This window comes from Perissodus microlepis, chromosome 8 (genome assembly GCF_051167445.1).
Source record: "Perissodus microlepis isolate ML-2025 ecotype Zambia chromosome 8, ASM5116744v1, whole genome shotgun sequence".
NCBI lineage: Eukaryota > Metazoa > Chordata > Actinopteri > Cichliformes > Cichlidae > Perissodus > Perissodus microlepis.
The window spans coordinates 18,986,595-19,003,553 of record NC_140468.1 but is presented as its reverse complement, the minus strand read 5'-3'; the positions used below and the strand labels follow the sequence as shown (position 1 = coordinate 19,003,553).

At 39.8% G+C, this 16,959-nt stretch overlaps 3 protein-coding genes across 3 annotated transcripts; all 3 read right to left on the bottom strand.

Annotated features, from left to right (window-relative positions):
* Positions 1–336: 336 nt before the first annotated feature.
* Positions 337–5,058, bottom strand: LOC146381859 (gap junction delta-3 protein-like). The gene has a single exon (XM_084938016.1). It carries the CDS (start codon positions 4,374–4,376, stop codon positions 3,525–3,527), a length of 852 nt encoding a protein of 283 aa, XP_084794142.1. The 5' UTR covers positions 4,377–5,058; the 3' UTR covers positions 337–3,524.
* A 4,018-nt stretch (positions 5,059–9,076) lies between these two features.
* On the bottom strand, positions 9,077–9,942 carry LOC146381858 (gap junction delta-3 protein-like). The gene has a single exon (XM_084938689.1). The coding sequence runs from the start codon at positions 9,940–9,942 to the stop codon at positions 9,103–9,105; it is 840 nt and encodes a 279-aa protein (XP_084794815.1). The 3' UTR covers positions 9,077–9,102.
* Positions 9,943–15,448: 5,506 nt separating this feature from the next.
* Positions 15,449–16,315, bottom strand: LOC146381857 (gap junction delta-3 protein-like). The gene has a single exon (XM_084938688.1). It carries the CDS (start codon positions 16,313–16,315, stop codon positions 15,449–15,451), a length of 867 nt encoding a protein of 288 aa, XP_084794814.1.
* Positions 16,316–16,959: the final 644 nt, after the last annotated feature.

The following is a 16,959-nucleotide window of genomic DNA, read 5'->3' as shown; positions in this document are numbered from 1 at the left end:
AATAAATGTATTGTGCAATTTATTTAGGTTTTTCAGGAGGAAAAAAAATCCACAGTGATGATGCAGAGGTCTCGAACACTCACAAAAACTCATGTATCAAATATGAAACTCTTGGCATTACAGGGTTAAGGCTTTACATAACAATTTTTTTTGACTGCACACTGAATAAAATTCAGCGCGATAAACTCATGAACGAAAACAACAGGTTCGTGTCCAAACTTGCGCAGCAACGACTCTGAAAAATGCCACAGAGCTTGTTTCTTATGACATGATTACATTCACCCCCATGATCCTCGGCCACAAACAGAAACGGCGCGCATGCTGTCTCGTGGTGTGTGGTGTGCCGGCACTAGAGCAACTTATTGACGGTACACTACGATATCCTTTGAAAAAGGGCGCCGGGAGAAAAGCTGCTGTGTCTGATTATTAATAGTGAAATGTGTTGTGACATCAATAAAAGGAAACACCGTTGAACTCACAAAGAGTCTATTCATTCGCTCACGACCGTGTCGGAGACACAAATATAAAAGCTGAGCAACCAGTCCAGCTGCCTGCTGCTGGTGTGTGCCTCTGAAAGTTTCCCAGCCGTCGAGGCTAAATACACCACTTCAAAAGGAGAAATTCAATTCGTTAAACTCCACTTGAGATCTTTGTTGCTTAAGGATGTTGTAGCATTTTTAAATAGGAGTTAGAGTGAAGTGAAGTCATCCTTTAAAAAATGTAACACCACTTTTGTAGATAAAAGCTGAGCAACCAGTCCAGCTGCCTGCTGCTGGTGTGTGCCTCTGAAAGTTTCCCAGCCGTCGAGGCTAAATACACCACTTCAAAAGGAGAAATTCAATTCGTTAAACTCCACTTGAGATCTTTGTTGCTTAAGGATGCTGTAGCATTTTTAAATAGGAGTTAGAGTGAAGTGAAGTCATCCTTTAAAAAATGTAACACCACTTTTGTAGACTGTACCCTCTATTGAAGGTTTGGACATTTTAACCAGTGGTTTTGGTTAGCAGATGATTAAGTAATGCATCATAAATTAGTCTGAGGTCTTTACTGAATTTAAAAAAAAAGGTCAATCGACTGGGAAACGCAGTGCAGATATGAATGCGAGTAATGCATTCCTTATAATAAATGGAGTTTGTCCTCTAAGGCTTTTTTTTTCTAGAAAGGAAGTGTGTGGATTTTTCACTTCCAGTCAACCCACACTGGGTGGAGCGAGTTGGCCCCGTAGAATGTCAGCAAATCTTACATTAACCATTGATAAAACCATTAGTCACAAGTTATGAACCCCACATAAAGAGATACCTTGAGGTACCAGGCAACCATGACAGGCGTACCTCACAATAATATCACAATAAGGCTTTAATAACCTCATTTAATTCAATTAGAGTCATATCGACTGTCCATTCATTAACAAAACAAACAAACTGAAAGTTACAAGCTCCATCACAAGAGTTGGAAACCTTGATGTAATTATATTTTTATTTTATTAAATAAGTTAGCTATGACTTGATGAAAGTAACCAAAAAGCAGATTTTATTTGCTTTGAACAAAAACAGAATTACTGTATCACAGTCATGTACTGCATATTTATCTGAAAAAGCTGATCAGCAAACAAAAATAATCAGTGAGTAGTGACTAATTTGTGACTAACTGTAAGTAATGAGTAATGAGCCGAGTGAATAACCTCAGTCTGTGATCTGCTAAGTAAAGTGCTGATGCTAGGTTTTACTTTTAGCTCGTGTGTCATGTCTACATTCCATTATGTTTCCTGTTTTATTTTGAAAGTCTTGTGTTTCCATGTTCAGTGTGTTTAGTTTTGCTTCCCCTGTGACTGTGAGTCTGTGTATTTTAGTCCTCTGTTCAGTGTGGGTCCGTCTGCTGTCTTCATTTCAAGTCACAGAGTCTTGTTTTCAACTGCTCAGGTTAATGTACATGCTCATGTTTGGATTACTTCAGTGTTCAGTTATATGTTCTTGTCTCTTTTCATTGTTTTCATAGTTAATCTTAGTTTTCCCAGTTTAGGTTAGTTTAGTTTCCCCTCGCCTTGTTTTTTCTGTTTTGTGTATCAGCTGTAATAAAGGTTCACTTTGTGTTTAAACCTCAGTTCATGTCTCCCGTGTCTGCATTTGGGTCTGCTTCACAAACACACCAGCTACTCTGCCGTGACAGAACGGACCCTGAACAGAGGAAGACAGAGGACTAAAATACACAGAAGGATAATGAGGGAAGTGGAAACACCTGGGAAAACACACCTGACACAATTAAACATGATGCCACAGGGGAAGCAAAACTAAACACGCTGAACACGGAAACACAAGACTTTCTAAATAAAACAGGAAACATAATAAAACGTAGACATGACACACAAACGTTACAATGTGGACACACAGAGATGAAACACATGACAGACTGGACAGGAAACATGATATATAAACCAAGGGGTATGGAAATATTAACTAAAATTCATCTCAGACAAACTAATAATAATAATAGAATTTAACACTATTTCAATATAACATAAGAAATCAAAAATACAACAGAAGTGAAAATGGAGACCCAGCCCCCTGACAGTTATAGAAACTCTTAAATCTCTGTCAGAAACTCAAAAAACACAGTGAAAAAACCCTGAAAAACAGGGTGACCAGACGTCCCTCTTTATGTGGGACTTTATTCCTTGTACCCCTCTCCTACATCTTGAGACAATGCCACACATTTTGACTAGTACTGCTGGCTGTGCACTTTTCTGAAGTCTGGCATTTGAAACAGGAGGGAAGTTTTTTTCTGATAGTCAGAAGCTTAACGCGCCTAATGATATACTCACAAGTGGCTTCAAGTCGAGTAAAAGCTTTGCAGATTTTGGTGAATACGATGGAAACTACCTCGAATAAAATGAAGCAGCGATATATTCCGAGTAACAGAGTTTGCATGTATATCCTACAATCTGATAACGTGCAGAATTTGGTGTATTTGTATTTTTAAAGTAGACACGAAAATTTCAGACTACTTCCCAGCATCTCACTTTGTCGTCACATTTACTTTGCTGGGAATTTGGTCACCCTACCTTGAAATAATTCCAACATTACAGATTGGATAGAGACAGATGCCTCCATTTACAAAGCCTTACTTCACTTTCCAGACCTGCTTAAATAAATTAATCTTCACACGCTGCCTCAGGGCGGATTTGTCCTTTAAAGTGGGAACAACACAAACACAAAATGCAATCAGTCTTAACCAAGTGTTATCAAGTGAATTCCAGAAAGTTCTCCTTTAAGCCTTTAATCAGTCACCAGAACGAACAAGTCAACAATGTCTCACATGCATCCTTCTTGTCCTTCTTATCATCTGTGTTGTCTTTACTCATTTCCTGAAATTTGATGGGTCAGCTTTCATGCATTTTTTTTGAAGTGTGTAAAAACTCCTAAAAAGGGAAATTCTTTCAAGTGAAATGGAATTAGAAATGTTGCTGTGAGTTTAAAATAGAAAAAGGAGGATGCTTTGATTGCAGCATGTGCTACTGCAGAGTCATCTCACACCATAAGCATCCTTCTTCTCACATATTTTCCTCTTGGACTCTTGCACTTGCAATAGACCTTTCGACCGGAGCTGCTCCTCACTGATCCCTTCTTCACTTTCACACTGCTGGCTGTGCTCTCTGACAACGTCTTTCCTCCCGATTTCTCCTGTGTCTCCTCTTTCTCGAGGTTGTGGAGGTTCTCACAGTCACAGTAGTAGATTTCGTCCTCGTCGTTTGAGCAAAACCACTTTCGAGAGCTGTAAAGAAGCTCAAAAAAGCTGGAAAATGCTGATATCACCCCTACAATAAAGTAGAAGAAGAGAAAGATTGTCTTCTCTGCAGGCCGGGAGGTGTAGCACTTCACTGTCAGGGGGCAGGGAGAACGACTACATTCAAAATAGGCTTTTACCTCAAAGCCGTAGAGATACCACTGGGTAAATAGAAAGACAATTTCTGCCACCAAGCGGAAGATCACAGTGATAATGTAAAGCCTCCTTAAAGCTTTTTCTTCCCTGTTCTCGCTGCTCCACCTTTTACTCGATGGGGGGGGATTAGCACTCTTTTTATGCTGGTGTGTGGCGTACACGAGGAAAAGCAGAGAAGGTGTAGCGATGAGGACTATATGAAACACCCAGAATCTGTACTGGGAGATGGGGAAAGCCTCATCATAACACACCTGCTTACATCCTGGCTGGAGGGTGTTACAGATAAATTCCGCCTGCTCGTCCTCAAACATGTCACTGGCCACAGTTCCCAGGATCACTATTCTAAACACCAGCATGAGGAAGAGCCAGAAACGGCCCAGCATCGGGGATTGTGTCTGGAGGGCATCGAAGAATCCACCGATGAAGCCCCACTCACCCATAACTGCGGCACTGTCAGGTCTGTCTTCTTTTAAGTCTGGAGGCTTGTTCACCTGTCTGTCTCAGAGCAAACGCTGCCTTTGTTTAAAAACACTAAACTAAAATTCTTGTTATAATCTCCAATATATGACTCACAGTGAAACTAAAGCCAATAAAAGTGATCAAAAGAAGTGGGTTCATAGTTTTTGCACTTTAGGTTGATTGAGTTCATATTCCTGCAAAGACAGTAATTCAAGGACATCACTAAAGGAATCAAACAATATCACCAGCCTACAATAAATCTCTATATTTCTTTTGCTTTCAGTTAGCGTAATATTTCAAAGAACTTCTAGGAAGCTGACAAACTTAAATTGTAGAGTATAATAATGCAGTTTTGCAGAATACAGGATTTGTAAATGATTTCGATTACTAAAGGCTGACTCTCATTGACATATACAGGCTGGTTGAACTGCTCAGTCAGAGACACATGTGCTGCCACAATAAAAAAGGTTGAGCACACATTTGATTTAGGATTTAATCTGCAGTATCTAGACAAATGCGTGACCTACCCCCCTTAAAAAGCCTTAAAATTCTCCTACCACGTATAAGCTCAGATAAACCAGATAAAAAATGGTCAGTTCTCATGCCCACACGATCTTATAGTGTACTCACCCTTAGCTCTCTCCAAAGTGCCATGTTCCTAAGGCTGGCTGGCACTTATGATTGAAAGGGCGGCAACAGTTGTCAGGAAATTCCTGCTACGTCCTAATCAGTGTCCATCCAGCCCCAGACAGAAGATGTTTATCAAAGAAAGGCAAACTCTTGATGAGCATTTCCTAAATGGCAGGAAATATCTCTTTTAAGTTGGTCCACCAGTTTCCCTGGTAACCGCATGAGAGGCTGCATGTAAAAAGAAAAATTGGGAATGTTTTTCCTCTTCATTTAGTCAGCTATCACCAAAATCAAAAGAGCTCATTGGTTTTCAGTTCAGGCTTTGCTAGCTATAGAAATGTTCCAGTAGTTTTTCATTGACAAGCTTTTAAAAGAAGTTTAAGGTTTAAAACAAACATGTTAATGGTATGAAACTCGAGCTGTGCTGTCTGCTGAAGTTACAGCAAAATATTATTTGTTTCCCCCTACGTGCTATTTAAATTTATTTTAAATAGTACGTAAATAGTTTATACTATTTATTTATTTCTACAGAGCTCTGATTTTGGAGGCAAAATATGTGGCAAGTGACATGAAACAGGACACAATAGTAACACAGTAATAGCAACACAACTTCAAATAAACCATATAATTAATGTAAGAAAATCAATATTGTGTTTTTTAAAGGTATAACATGACCAGCCAAAAAAATTTACAGGTAAAGGCGAAACACTAACAAGTGGATTATAGAACAGAGTCCCTTTATTTTTCCTATTTAATAGATTTAGTTTTAACTTACTGAGTCTTTCCAATTATTTAAACCATCTTCTTATAGGTTGTGTGTATTTTAACATAACCTTTATCTTCTCTTAAAATTCATCAAACAAAACACATAATTTATAATTCTTGGTAGTAGTTTTGAAGTGAAGAATGGTCTGCTTGCCCATCTTTAATGCTGCTGCACATAAGCAATGTGTTTCTTTGTGAACTTTAACAAAAGTCTAAATTGCAATTTGTTATTTTACTGACGTCATAACTTATTTATGACAGTCAATGCTTTTGAGTGCTGTGATATGCTCTAATAACCGTGCAAGACTAAGCACCTGGTTTCCCACAGCCCAGCAGCATACCAGTGCAGGACTCTGCAGTTTCTATCATGTTGTTGAAAGCATGCAAACTAAAATTTGCAAAACATATGTAGCAATATTTATATGACTGTGCTACAGGGACACTACAGTTGTACTTTCATATGTGAATAACAAGATGCACTTATGACTGGATATGGAGAAAAAACAAACATAAAAACCACTTAAACCTTGGCACTCTCTGCTCCCAGGACGCCTGCCAACCTGTCCTCTCAGCACAAATTACTTCATCTGTAAGTCAAAGAAATTTTTGAGGATATCCTGCACAGACTCGTACTTTTTCTGGCTGCCCACATGGCTAAATAGAACTTGAAAAACAAAGGGAAAAATGTTGATGTTTCACAGGTTTTGGAAATATGTAAATAAATTCTTGGGATTTCATTGAAAAGCACCCAAAGGCTTTATTCATGCTGCTGTGAATGTGTGCAAATAAGTGGCAATCGTTACCACAGAGTTGCAGGTGAGGGAGCTCTGAAGCTTGAAGACTTTATGGAGGCCGGCGGCCTCAGCCTCCCTCAGCTTCTCTTCTGTCATCTTGACCACAAAGCGCAGTGTGATGTAAAAGTGTGATGTTCTCTTGTATCTTGGTTTCCTTCCCTGTGTCCCTCATGCTCGCCTCTGTATTTAGTCAGTCTTGTCCCAGTGTTTGTTTACGCTTGTCCACCCTGGTCTCAGTGCCAAATTCACATTTCATTGTCTTTGACTCAGTGTGTGTCACTTCCTGTTTTATTTTGACAGTACCTCATCTCGTGTGTGTCTTGTTCAGTGTTCCTTTCTCTGTCTCTTTAGTCTGCATTAGTTCTAGCTGTGTTCCCTTCTGTTTCCCATCCTCTCGTTATCCTGAACGAAATTCTAACTCTACTCAGTCTACCTCTGCTCGTTGTCACATCATCCCAATTTGCCGTGTTTCCTTTGTTTATCCCTAGTTTCAAGTTCCGAGTTTTACAGTTTCCTGGTTTCCTCCTGGCCTGCATTTTTGTATTTTTTGTTTTACAGTTTCTTGTTACAGCAAATGAAGCTGTCTCCTTTAGTTTATTCCCTTGTCTCCAAGTCCTGTGTGTAGGTTCTACTTTGCCTGCCACACAGATGTTACATGACACAGAGGTTAATAACTGTCTCCATCAAAATGGTCTAAAAAGTACAACAAATGAATAAGTGTATATTTATTAAAGTCAGTTTAATATACCTACAAAACCGGCAAAGCTTGAAAAGAAAAGCATCTGGACTTCTATAAGTTGCTTGAAGACCTTTCACCTCTCATCCAAGAAGCTTCTTCAGTTCTAAAGTCAAATGGTGGAGAGTCCCAGATTTAAGCCCTGTGGGAGTATCCCCCCAAAGGGACATGGAGCCCCTAATGATCCTCTACCTAATCACATGAGCCAAGGTGTGAAAACGGGTGTAGGTCACAGTCAGCCAAGATTTCGGGTGAACTCATCGTGGAACCTAGCCCCTATCATGTGATTTCCTGAGGTCAGAAGGCCCAGGATGTGAGTGGGCGTTAAGGCGTCTGTCTTCTCTGTCCAAAATCTTTTGGACAGAGAAGACAGATTGTTTGAAAGAGGAGTGAAAGAAGCCATCTATGTCCACTGTGAACGCTCCTCTTTAAACAGAGGCGGTGGTTTATGACACCAACTGTCTGCCATCGGTAATCTAGTTTTGAGATCCCTTCCCAGACGCCTTAAGACCCACTCACATCCTGGGCCTTCTGACCCCAGGAAATCACATGATAGGGTGGGGCTAGGTTCCACAATGAGTTCACCCGAAATCTTGGCTGATTGTGACCTACACCCATTTTCACACTTTGGCTCATGTGATTAGGTAGAGGATCATTAGGGGCTCCATGTCCCTTTGGGGGGACACTCCCACAGGGCTTAAATCTGGGACTCTCCACCATTTGACCCTAGAACTGAAGAAGCTTCTCGGATAAGAGGTGAAATGTCTTCAAGCAACATAAAAGAAGTCCAGACACTTTTCTTTCTAAGCTCCTTAGACTATGATGACCTGGATGACTGAGAACCTTCACGGACATGTAGTTTATAAAGTTCCTGCTGACCTGAGCATGGTGAAGGGCTGGCAGAATCCCTGTCAGTGTGACACACACAAATATGTAATTACTTTATTAAATTATTTTTGTTATATATGCATTTAAAAAAAATTACATTTCATACTAATTAAGTGCAGGTGGTTTGAGTGTCTCAAGTCCTGCATGTTTGGTGTTTCAAGTCAGTGTATTCCACTATTATATTATTTGTCCGTTTTTACAGGTCAGGAATGTGTCCAGAAGCAAATAAATATGCTTAAATGACCTCTGAAATGTACCCAATATTATTTCACACAGATGTGTAATGGATTTCACTTTTTTACTTGAACTACAGGTGTGGGTACCACTAGCAAACACTCCTGCTCCTGTAAAGTGTAAAGCTATGTGTACAGTTGCAGCGCCCCTGATTAATTTCTTCTCTTTAAGATGTTTTTTATTTATTATTTTGGAAAATGTGTTAAGCTAGTCTGAAGTCATTCATTAAAAAATAAGCTATCTCTCTGTTAGCAGCTAACTTTCCAGAGAAGATACAAAGCCAGAAAACTGGGTTAGAGTTCCTGCCTCTGTCCAGCTACAAAAGGGCAACAGGTCCAAAAAAACAGCGTTAAACAAGTTTATCAAGTGTAATCCAGAAAATGTTTCCTCCTTGAACTGTTTACAGCATTTTATCATTTACCAGAACAGTGTCAACAAGTCAACAATGCCTCGCATTCATCTTATCATTTTGTTGCATTTGCTCATTTCCTGATCTTAAGCATTTCCTTGTGATATGTTCCATGGAAAAACTCCTTAACTGTGAAATTATTCATCATTTTATTTTTAAGTGAAACAGCACGAAGGAATTAGAAATGTGTCACAAATTTATAATAGAAAGAGAGGATGCAGTGATAGCAGCATGTGTGATTCAGAGTCCTCTCACACTGTGAGCCTCGAGCCACTCACATATTTTCCTCTTGGACTCTTGGTCCTGTTCCCAGTGTTGGAGGCCTTTCGACTGGAGGTGCTTGTTACTGATTCCTTCTTCACTTGCACACTGCTTGTCTTTTCTCCTGGTTTCTCCTCTGTCTTGTGGTTGAGGAGGTTCTCGCAGTCACAGTGGTCATCTAGTTCTAAGTGCTTTTGATTTGAGCAAAACCACTTCCTAGAGCTGTAGAGAAGCTCCACAATGCTGGAAAATGCTGATACTACCCCTACAGCAAAGTAGAAAAGGAGGAAGATTGTTTTCTCTGCAGGTCGAGAAGTGAAGCACTCCACTGTTAGGGGGCAGGGAGAACGACTACATGGAAAATGAGCCTCCACCTTGAAGCCGTAGAGGCGCCACTGGACAAATAAAAAGCCGATTTCTGCCATTATGCGGAAGATCACAGTGATAATGTAGAGTGCCCTTAAAGTTTTTTCTTCTCTGTTCTCCCTGCTGGTCTTTTTCCTCGACGAGGAGCGGTTGGCTCTCTTGTGATGCTGATGTGTTGCATATATGAGGTAAAGCAGAGAAGGTGTAGCGATGAGGACTATATGAAACACCCAGAATCTGTACTGGGAGATGGGGAAAGCCTCATCGTAACACACCTGCTTACATCCTGGCTGGAGGGTGTTACAGGTAAATTCCTCCTGCTCGTCCTCAAACATGTCACTGGCCACGGTTTCCAAGATAACTATCCTAAACACCAGCACGAGGACGAGCAAGAAACGACCCAGCATCGGCGAGTGTGTCTGGAGGGCATCGAAGAATCCACCGATGAAGCCCCACTCACCCATGACTGCAGCACTGTCAGGTCCAGAGGTTTGTTCTCCGATCCGTCTCAGATTCGCCACCTTTGTTTTAAGAATGAAACCAGAATGCTTGTTATCATAATCTCCAATCCATGACTTTCACTCAAAGTGAAACCAAATCTGGTCAAAAGTGGGCTCAGGATATTTGCGTCTTAGGTGCTGACTGAGTCCTGTGGGCTTAAACTAAAAGCCTACAATAATTCTCGATTTCTGTTGCCTTTAGTTAACACATCAGCTCAAAGAAATTGTAAGAAACTAACAAGCTAATAGTGTGGAGTCTACCGATGCAGTGTTGTCTCAAATGTAGGATTTGAAAATGTGTCTTATACCGACTGGTTGAACTACTCACCTATGATTTAGAGATGTCTGTTCTGCCAAGACAAAACAGGTTGAGCATAGATTTTCTTTTTGTGTTTGTTTATTTAAGAAAGACAAAATCTTGATTAGTATTTGAAAAAAAAGTTTCCTTTACTGGACAGAAGAATATCTTTAAAGTTGTACCAACATGTTTTCTGATCACAGCATGACATGTTTTGTTAAATATAAAAATTATACATGTAGTTTCTTAATTTAGTCAACAAGAACCAGAATCAAAACTCATTTTTTGTTTTTGGTTTTAAGTTGTTAGATTAAAAATATTTCTTTTGTGACCCTGGATATGGCATTTGTCTAAATTTGATCAGAACTTAATTACTGAGTACTTAAGTAGTAGCTAATTGAAAAAAAAACAAAAACTTTTAAGTTATATATCATCTACTTTTGAGGTATAACCAATCAGGGAAAAACAATCAACCTTCTCTGTTCCTCAGTCGTCCTCTCACGTGTCCAAACCTGTTTAAAACTCCATTCCCCTCTCTACACAAGTATGTCATCTAGACTAACGACCTTTCCACTCTTCATCCTCTTCATAGCTTCCCTCCCTTGCTTCTTGCTAATCCTCTCTCATCCTCTACATTACATCCTTAATACAGTCACAACATTCTCCAGATACTCCTTGATAATAAAACATTACTTACATGTAGATATTTCTGAGTGCTGTGTCGTCATGACACCCAGCGCATCGAATGTTGGCTGCTCCTCCGACTACATACAACATGAATATTACCCAGAAGCAAAATATTTAACAGGTTACATGAAACAGCACACAATCAACCCGTGACACGGCTTCCAACTTACTGTACAATTAACACAAACAAGCGGATTGCACAACACATTTCGAGAAGCTAAGAGGAAATAAGCCTAAAACAAGAGTTTTTTTTTCTTCTCTTCGATATGATGAGAATCTTTATTTTGAAACAGTGAATTGGATTTTTTTTATGTCACACAGATTTCTGGTCCATTTATTCAGTAAGAGTCTCTGTCGTTTGAAAGCTGTAAGAACATAGTTTTGAACTTCAGATCAAACAACATGGCCGGAGCCAGAGAAGCCGTTCTCTGTCGTCAACATGGGCAGAGGGTCCTCACTGTCGAGCACACAGTGGATGTTACTAATAGTCTCACATATTTTGCAGTTGGGAATCTTCGTAGTCCGGCCTGTGTGAATGCCTTCAACACCACGCATCAGCACAGTGAGGGTGATAGGAATGTTCTTGTTACAGTTATTCTTAAGCAGGTTTTCCACAGTTGAGAAAACATGGTAGGCGAAGTGGCTGGAAGTAGTGCAAGATATCTGCAGCTTTAGCGGCCGAATCGTCCAAGTGCAGAACACTGATTTATATTTAGTTTCCAACAAAAGTTAAAATTAACCATACTGTCAGCAGAGGACATGACAAATACTAAATTGTTTGCCATTCAGTCACACAAACTTTATGAACACCACCTTTAGAGGGCATGTATTTTATAAAGCGCCTGTTGACCTGAACGAGGTGAAGAGCAGGAGGGCTGGCACAGTCCATTTGTGAATCCATTATACAGTATATACATGTGTTTCTGTGCATTTCACTCTGTTTGCATGCTGGTATGATTTATAAAGCCCTACAAGTTTGGTGTTTCAAGTCAGTGTGTACCAGGGGCGGATCTAGAGAAAATTTCTTAGGGTGGCATGAGGGTGGCAAAGAAATCAAATGGGGTGGCAAAATCAAAGCCTTTTTTTCCCCCAAAACACATATGCAGGTGGTTACATATGGTTAAAATGATTCAAATGCAGTAAGTATACACGTTTTTCATATAAATATAGTATATAACTTAATTATTGTCTGTAGCCCACATAATTACGCACTTTAGTTACATAAAACATGTGAGTTTTGATGTTATTTACTGTATAGCCTGTATAATAAATAAATATGTAGCCCAATAAGTATAAAATCCAGAAAGCTACACAACATGGGGCGGTTCATTTACAAACACAAGTCTAACTTAAGTTTCCCACTGTTTTTTGTTAGAAAACAATCACATTGTTAAATGCTTAAATTACTCAAAATGTCAGAAATCTGCACCGTCATGAACAAAAATTTAAACCTAATTTTTCATGATTTGTTGAATTAACCCACTCAGGTCTGAAATACAACCGACCATTTTTGACTCCTTTTGAGTTTACGTTTGTATTTCACCCTCAAATTGTTTCATTTTATTTTTTTTCCCCTTGCCTTGTTTGGTATCATTCTTTTCAACTCAACTGAATTTAGTTGTTTTTTTCACTGACATACTGCATTAGTACTACTATTACTATTAATAGTACTATTACTGATCTGAAATCACACAAAGAACTTAAAATCCTAGTAGTATTTTTACTGTAAAAAAAAAAACAGGTATATTGAGTAAATTTTTATAACTTGAAATGCAAATATAAATTGTACATTTTGTAAACATATACAACTATTTATCTAAAAATGCAGCCAATACACCTGCCGTTTTTTTCATTTTGTATAACCATTTAAAAATATTACTAATACTAAAATGAGAGAACAATCAGGTGTCACAATAAGATGCCCCATAAATGATGTGTGCCAGTAAAAAAAAAGTTTGTCCACCAAAAGACAGAGGAGAATAGCACAGGGACAAACCTGCAGGCCTGACAACAGGTGGTGTATCACTCTGCTGGTTTTCTACTTAGTGACAATGTTTACGTTGCAAATGTGCCTTTGTGACATTCATTAGTGGCCTCACTGAAACACAAAACAAAACGACTACACAACAGAACAGCTGCACAAGACAACACAATACACTAAGTATACACTCCACACTAAATGTCACAAATCTCCCACATCTAAAAACTCTCTCTCTCTCGCTCTGTCTCGCTGCCGTTACTGTCACTCCCAAAACTCTCCCCTCTTCCTAAACAACCAAATCCCACAAGTTGACTTTTTTTTTTTTTTAAATTGGTCGACATGGTGCATTTTTCCACCAACAGGAAAGAGGTGGCTTTTTTTCCTTCCTTTACTGTTTTCGCGCTTTCGTTAGAAAACGCTTAAAACACACACACACAAAAACGTGTATTTAGTAAAAAGCCTGGCTTATATATATTATCATAACTCTGGATTTACTGGCCTGTAATTAAAATTTAAAAACTTTGAAGTCCAAACTTTCAATGTGGGCTGAAACAGAGACTCAGCGTGACTGCAGCTTGTTGCTATGTCAGCTTAAAATAGTCATGTGATTTGGAGGTGCAGCGTGTCCGTGGACCACAGAGGGTTAATAAAACTCACCTTCCTTCCATTTCCAGAGTGTAACATCAACCACCTGTGTAAAATCCCAAATTCCCATGGTGTTGTTCAAAATGTGCTCTGGCACAATCATAAGCACCGCTTGCTACTGAAAACAAGAAAAAACCCGGTTGTCATTTGTTAATGGTGGAGGGGTGGAACACTATCCAATATATTCAGTTTTAGCATTTAAATTCACTGCTGACTGTAACTACGCTCAAACTGTTAATGCTATCTTATTTCAATAAACAACACTGTCATATGCAAAACTGGGGTGGCACTTGGGGTGGCAAGGGATCATTTTAGGGTGACACTTACCACCCCATGCCACCCTTCTAGATCCGCCCCTGGTGTGTACCACTGTGGACAGCAGAGGGCAGCAGAATGCCTACTATAGGTCTGCCTTGTTTCCGTTGGTGTCATGAGATCACTATTCTAGCAAGACTGATCAGGCTAACATCGGCATGTTTCTTCTGCTTATTATTTCTGATTTTTCACAGGTCAGTAATGTGTCCAGAAGCACAGAAAATATCCCTGATTAGTTTCTTTTGTTTCAAATGTTGTTATGTGTTATGCTTGTACAATATGCTAAGCTAACCTGAGCTAATTCATAAAAATGGTTAACAAAATTAATAGAAACCATGTGGATGAATTAAGTAACAAAGGAAGCAAAGACTCTGGCAAGGCTAACCAGGCAAAAGGTAGCATGTGTCCTCTCCTTTTTAATAACTTTTACAGGATCATGAGGACCATACCGTACGACAAAGTCACGTCCGCTGTCGCTAGCCGCCATTTCTGCCACTTGCCGGTGTTGAAACCTGGTGCATTGTATTGCTGCTGCTGCAGCTGGGTTGGAAACAGAAGGGTAGCATTGTTGGTTTTTCAGGCGTTTTAATCAGTCAGTACAGAAACTTAGATATTCACAGATTATACAGAGGATATGCTACAATAGTTTGAGAAATTTTGACTTCTCCTGAGTGGCAACACCTAGTACAGGAGAATACTGCAGCAGGTATTTATAAATCCTAAAATGGAGAGAAACCTGCATCAGTATACACAGTGTATACAGTGTTAGCCTATAACTGTTTCTTACAATTTGTTAACTGAAAGATAAAGAAGCAGGTATTTATTATACGCTGCTGTTAATGTTTTATTACTTTCTACGTGTTCTAATGCAGTGTTTCATTTTTGATTCCAGGCAACTGGAATATGAAGTCAGTTTACGCCCAAGCTGGATAAACCTCCGATCTACCTTTAAATGGACGGGTACCTAAAGCGACCAATGCACCAGTGAGGTCATAATCTGATTCAGGTTGTTGATTGCCACAAAATTCTGGCCCAAAACAATGATGGCCATCATCAGATATACTGCAAAATAAGAAAGAATTGAAACCCAGTACACGAAAATTCAGTCAGTGTGGCTCACCAGGAACTACAAGAATAATTTTCATTTTCTCTAAAAGGCTGCCGTGCTTATTTTTCCTATCAGTACAACCTGAATCCTCTGCTGGGTTGGAGTTTCTGCCTCTGGCAGCTACAAAAGGGACACAGTTACGAACAAAACAATCAGCGTTAAACAAGTTTATCAAGCGTAGTCCAGAAAACGTTTCCTTCCTGAACTGTTTACAGCCTTTAATCATTTAAACAACAACGTCTTGCATGCATCCTTCTTATCATCAGTGTTTTCTTTGCTCATTTTCCAAACAATCCTTGGAAAGTGTCCCACTGTAAATACTGTTTAACACATCAACAGTGAAATCATTTCAAATGAAATGGAGTTAGAGATGTAGTCACAGGTTTAAAATAGAAAAGACTCTGAATCACACATGCTGTGTTTGCAGTCAGTCCTCTCACAATGTAAGCCTCGAGGCGCTCACATATTTTCCTGGTGGACTTTTGCATTTGTGACCACTGCTGTAGACCTTTCGACTGTAGCTGCTTCTCACTGATCCCTTCTTTGCTCTCGCACTGCTGGCTGTGCTTTCTGACGTCATCTTTACTGCTGCTTTCTCCTCTATCTCCTCTTGCTTGAGGTTGTGGAGGTTCTCGCAGTCACATTGGTCATACAGTTCCAATTTCTTCTGATTTGAGCAAAACCACTTCCCAGAGCTATAGAGAAGCTCCACAACGCTGGAAAATGCTGATATCACCCCTACAGAAAAGTAGAAGAGGAGGAAGACTGTTTTTTCTGCAGGTCGGGAGGTGAAGCAGTCCACCGTGTAGGGGCAGGGAAATCGGTCACATGGGAACTGGGCCTCCACCTTGAAGCCGTAGAGATACCACTGGACAAATAAGAAGCCGATTTCTGCCACTATGCGGGAGATCAGAGTGATAATGTAGAGTGTCCTTAAAGCTTTTTCTTCTCTGTTCTCCCTGCTGCTCCTTTTCTTCGATGGAGAGGGGTTGGCACTCTTGTTATGCTGGTGTGTGGCGTACACGAGGTAAAGCAGAGAAGGCGTAGCGATGAGGACTATATGAAACACCCAGAATCTGTACTGGGAGATGGGGAAAGCCAAGTCATAACACACCTGCTTACATCCTGGCTGGAGGGTGTTACAGGTAAATTCCTCCTGCTCGTCCTCAAACATGTCACTGGCCACAGTTCCCAGGATCACTATCCTAAACACCAGCATGAGGACGAGCCAGAAACGACCCAGCATCGGCGACTCAGTCTGGAGGTCTTTAAAGAATCCACCGATGAAGTCCCACTCACCCATGGCTGCAGCTCTGTCAGGCCTTTTGGAAATCTGGAGGTTTGTTCACCTGTCTGTCTCAGAGCAAAGGCTGCCTTTGTTTTAAAAATGAAACTAGAATTCTTGTTATAATAATCTCCAATATATGACTCACAGTGAGACTGTACCCAATAAAAGTGATCAAAGGTAGCTTATCCATCCTAAGTGTTGATTGAGTTCATACTCCAGTGGCCTTAAACCAAAAATAAAACATTATATAAGAACCTGCAAAGACTATCAACAATATCATTAAAGACATAAAACAATAACAGCAGCCTACGAGCCTTTAAGAAACTCTTACCCACTAACATTATAGAGTCAACTGCTCCAAATTTCTTTCTATTTTAGGATATATATGTGGTTTTGACTCTTTGAAATTGACTCTGGTGGAAATATACTGACTCGGCTATGTTCCAGAGATGACAGTGATGGCAAGATAAAATGGGTTGAACATTGATTTGCCTTTCAGTTGCACCAACTTGTGGTTATATGAAATTCTCTACTTTGTTTTATTTTTCCCATCCACTGTGTTTGGTAGCATCTTTGTGTCTAGTATGTGCTTTTACATCCTCTATCGCATCGTCATTGATTCATTTCAGCTGTGTCTTGTACCGCAGTTTTCCCCATGT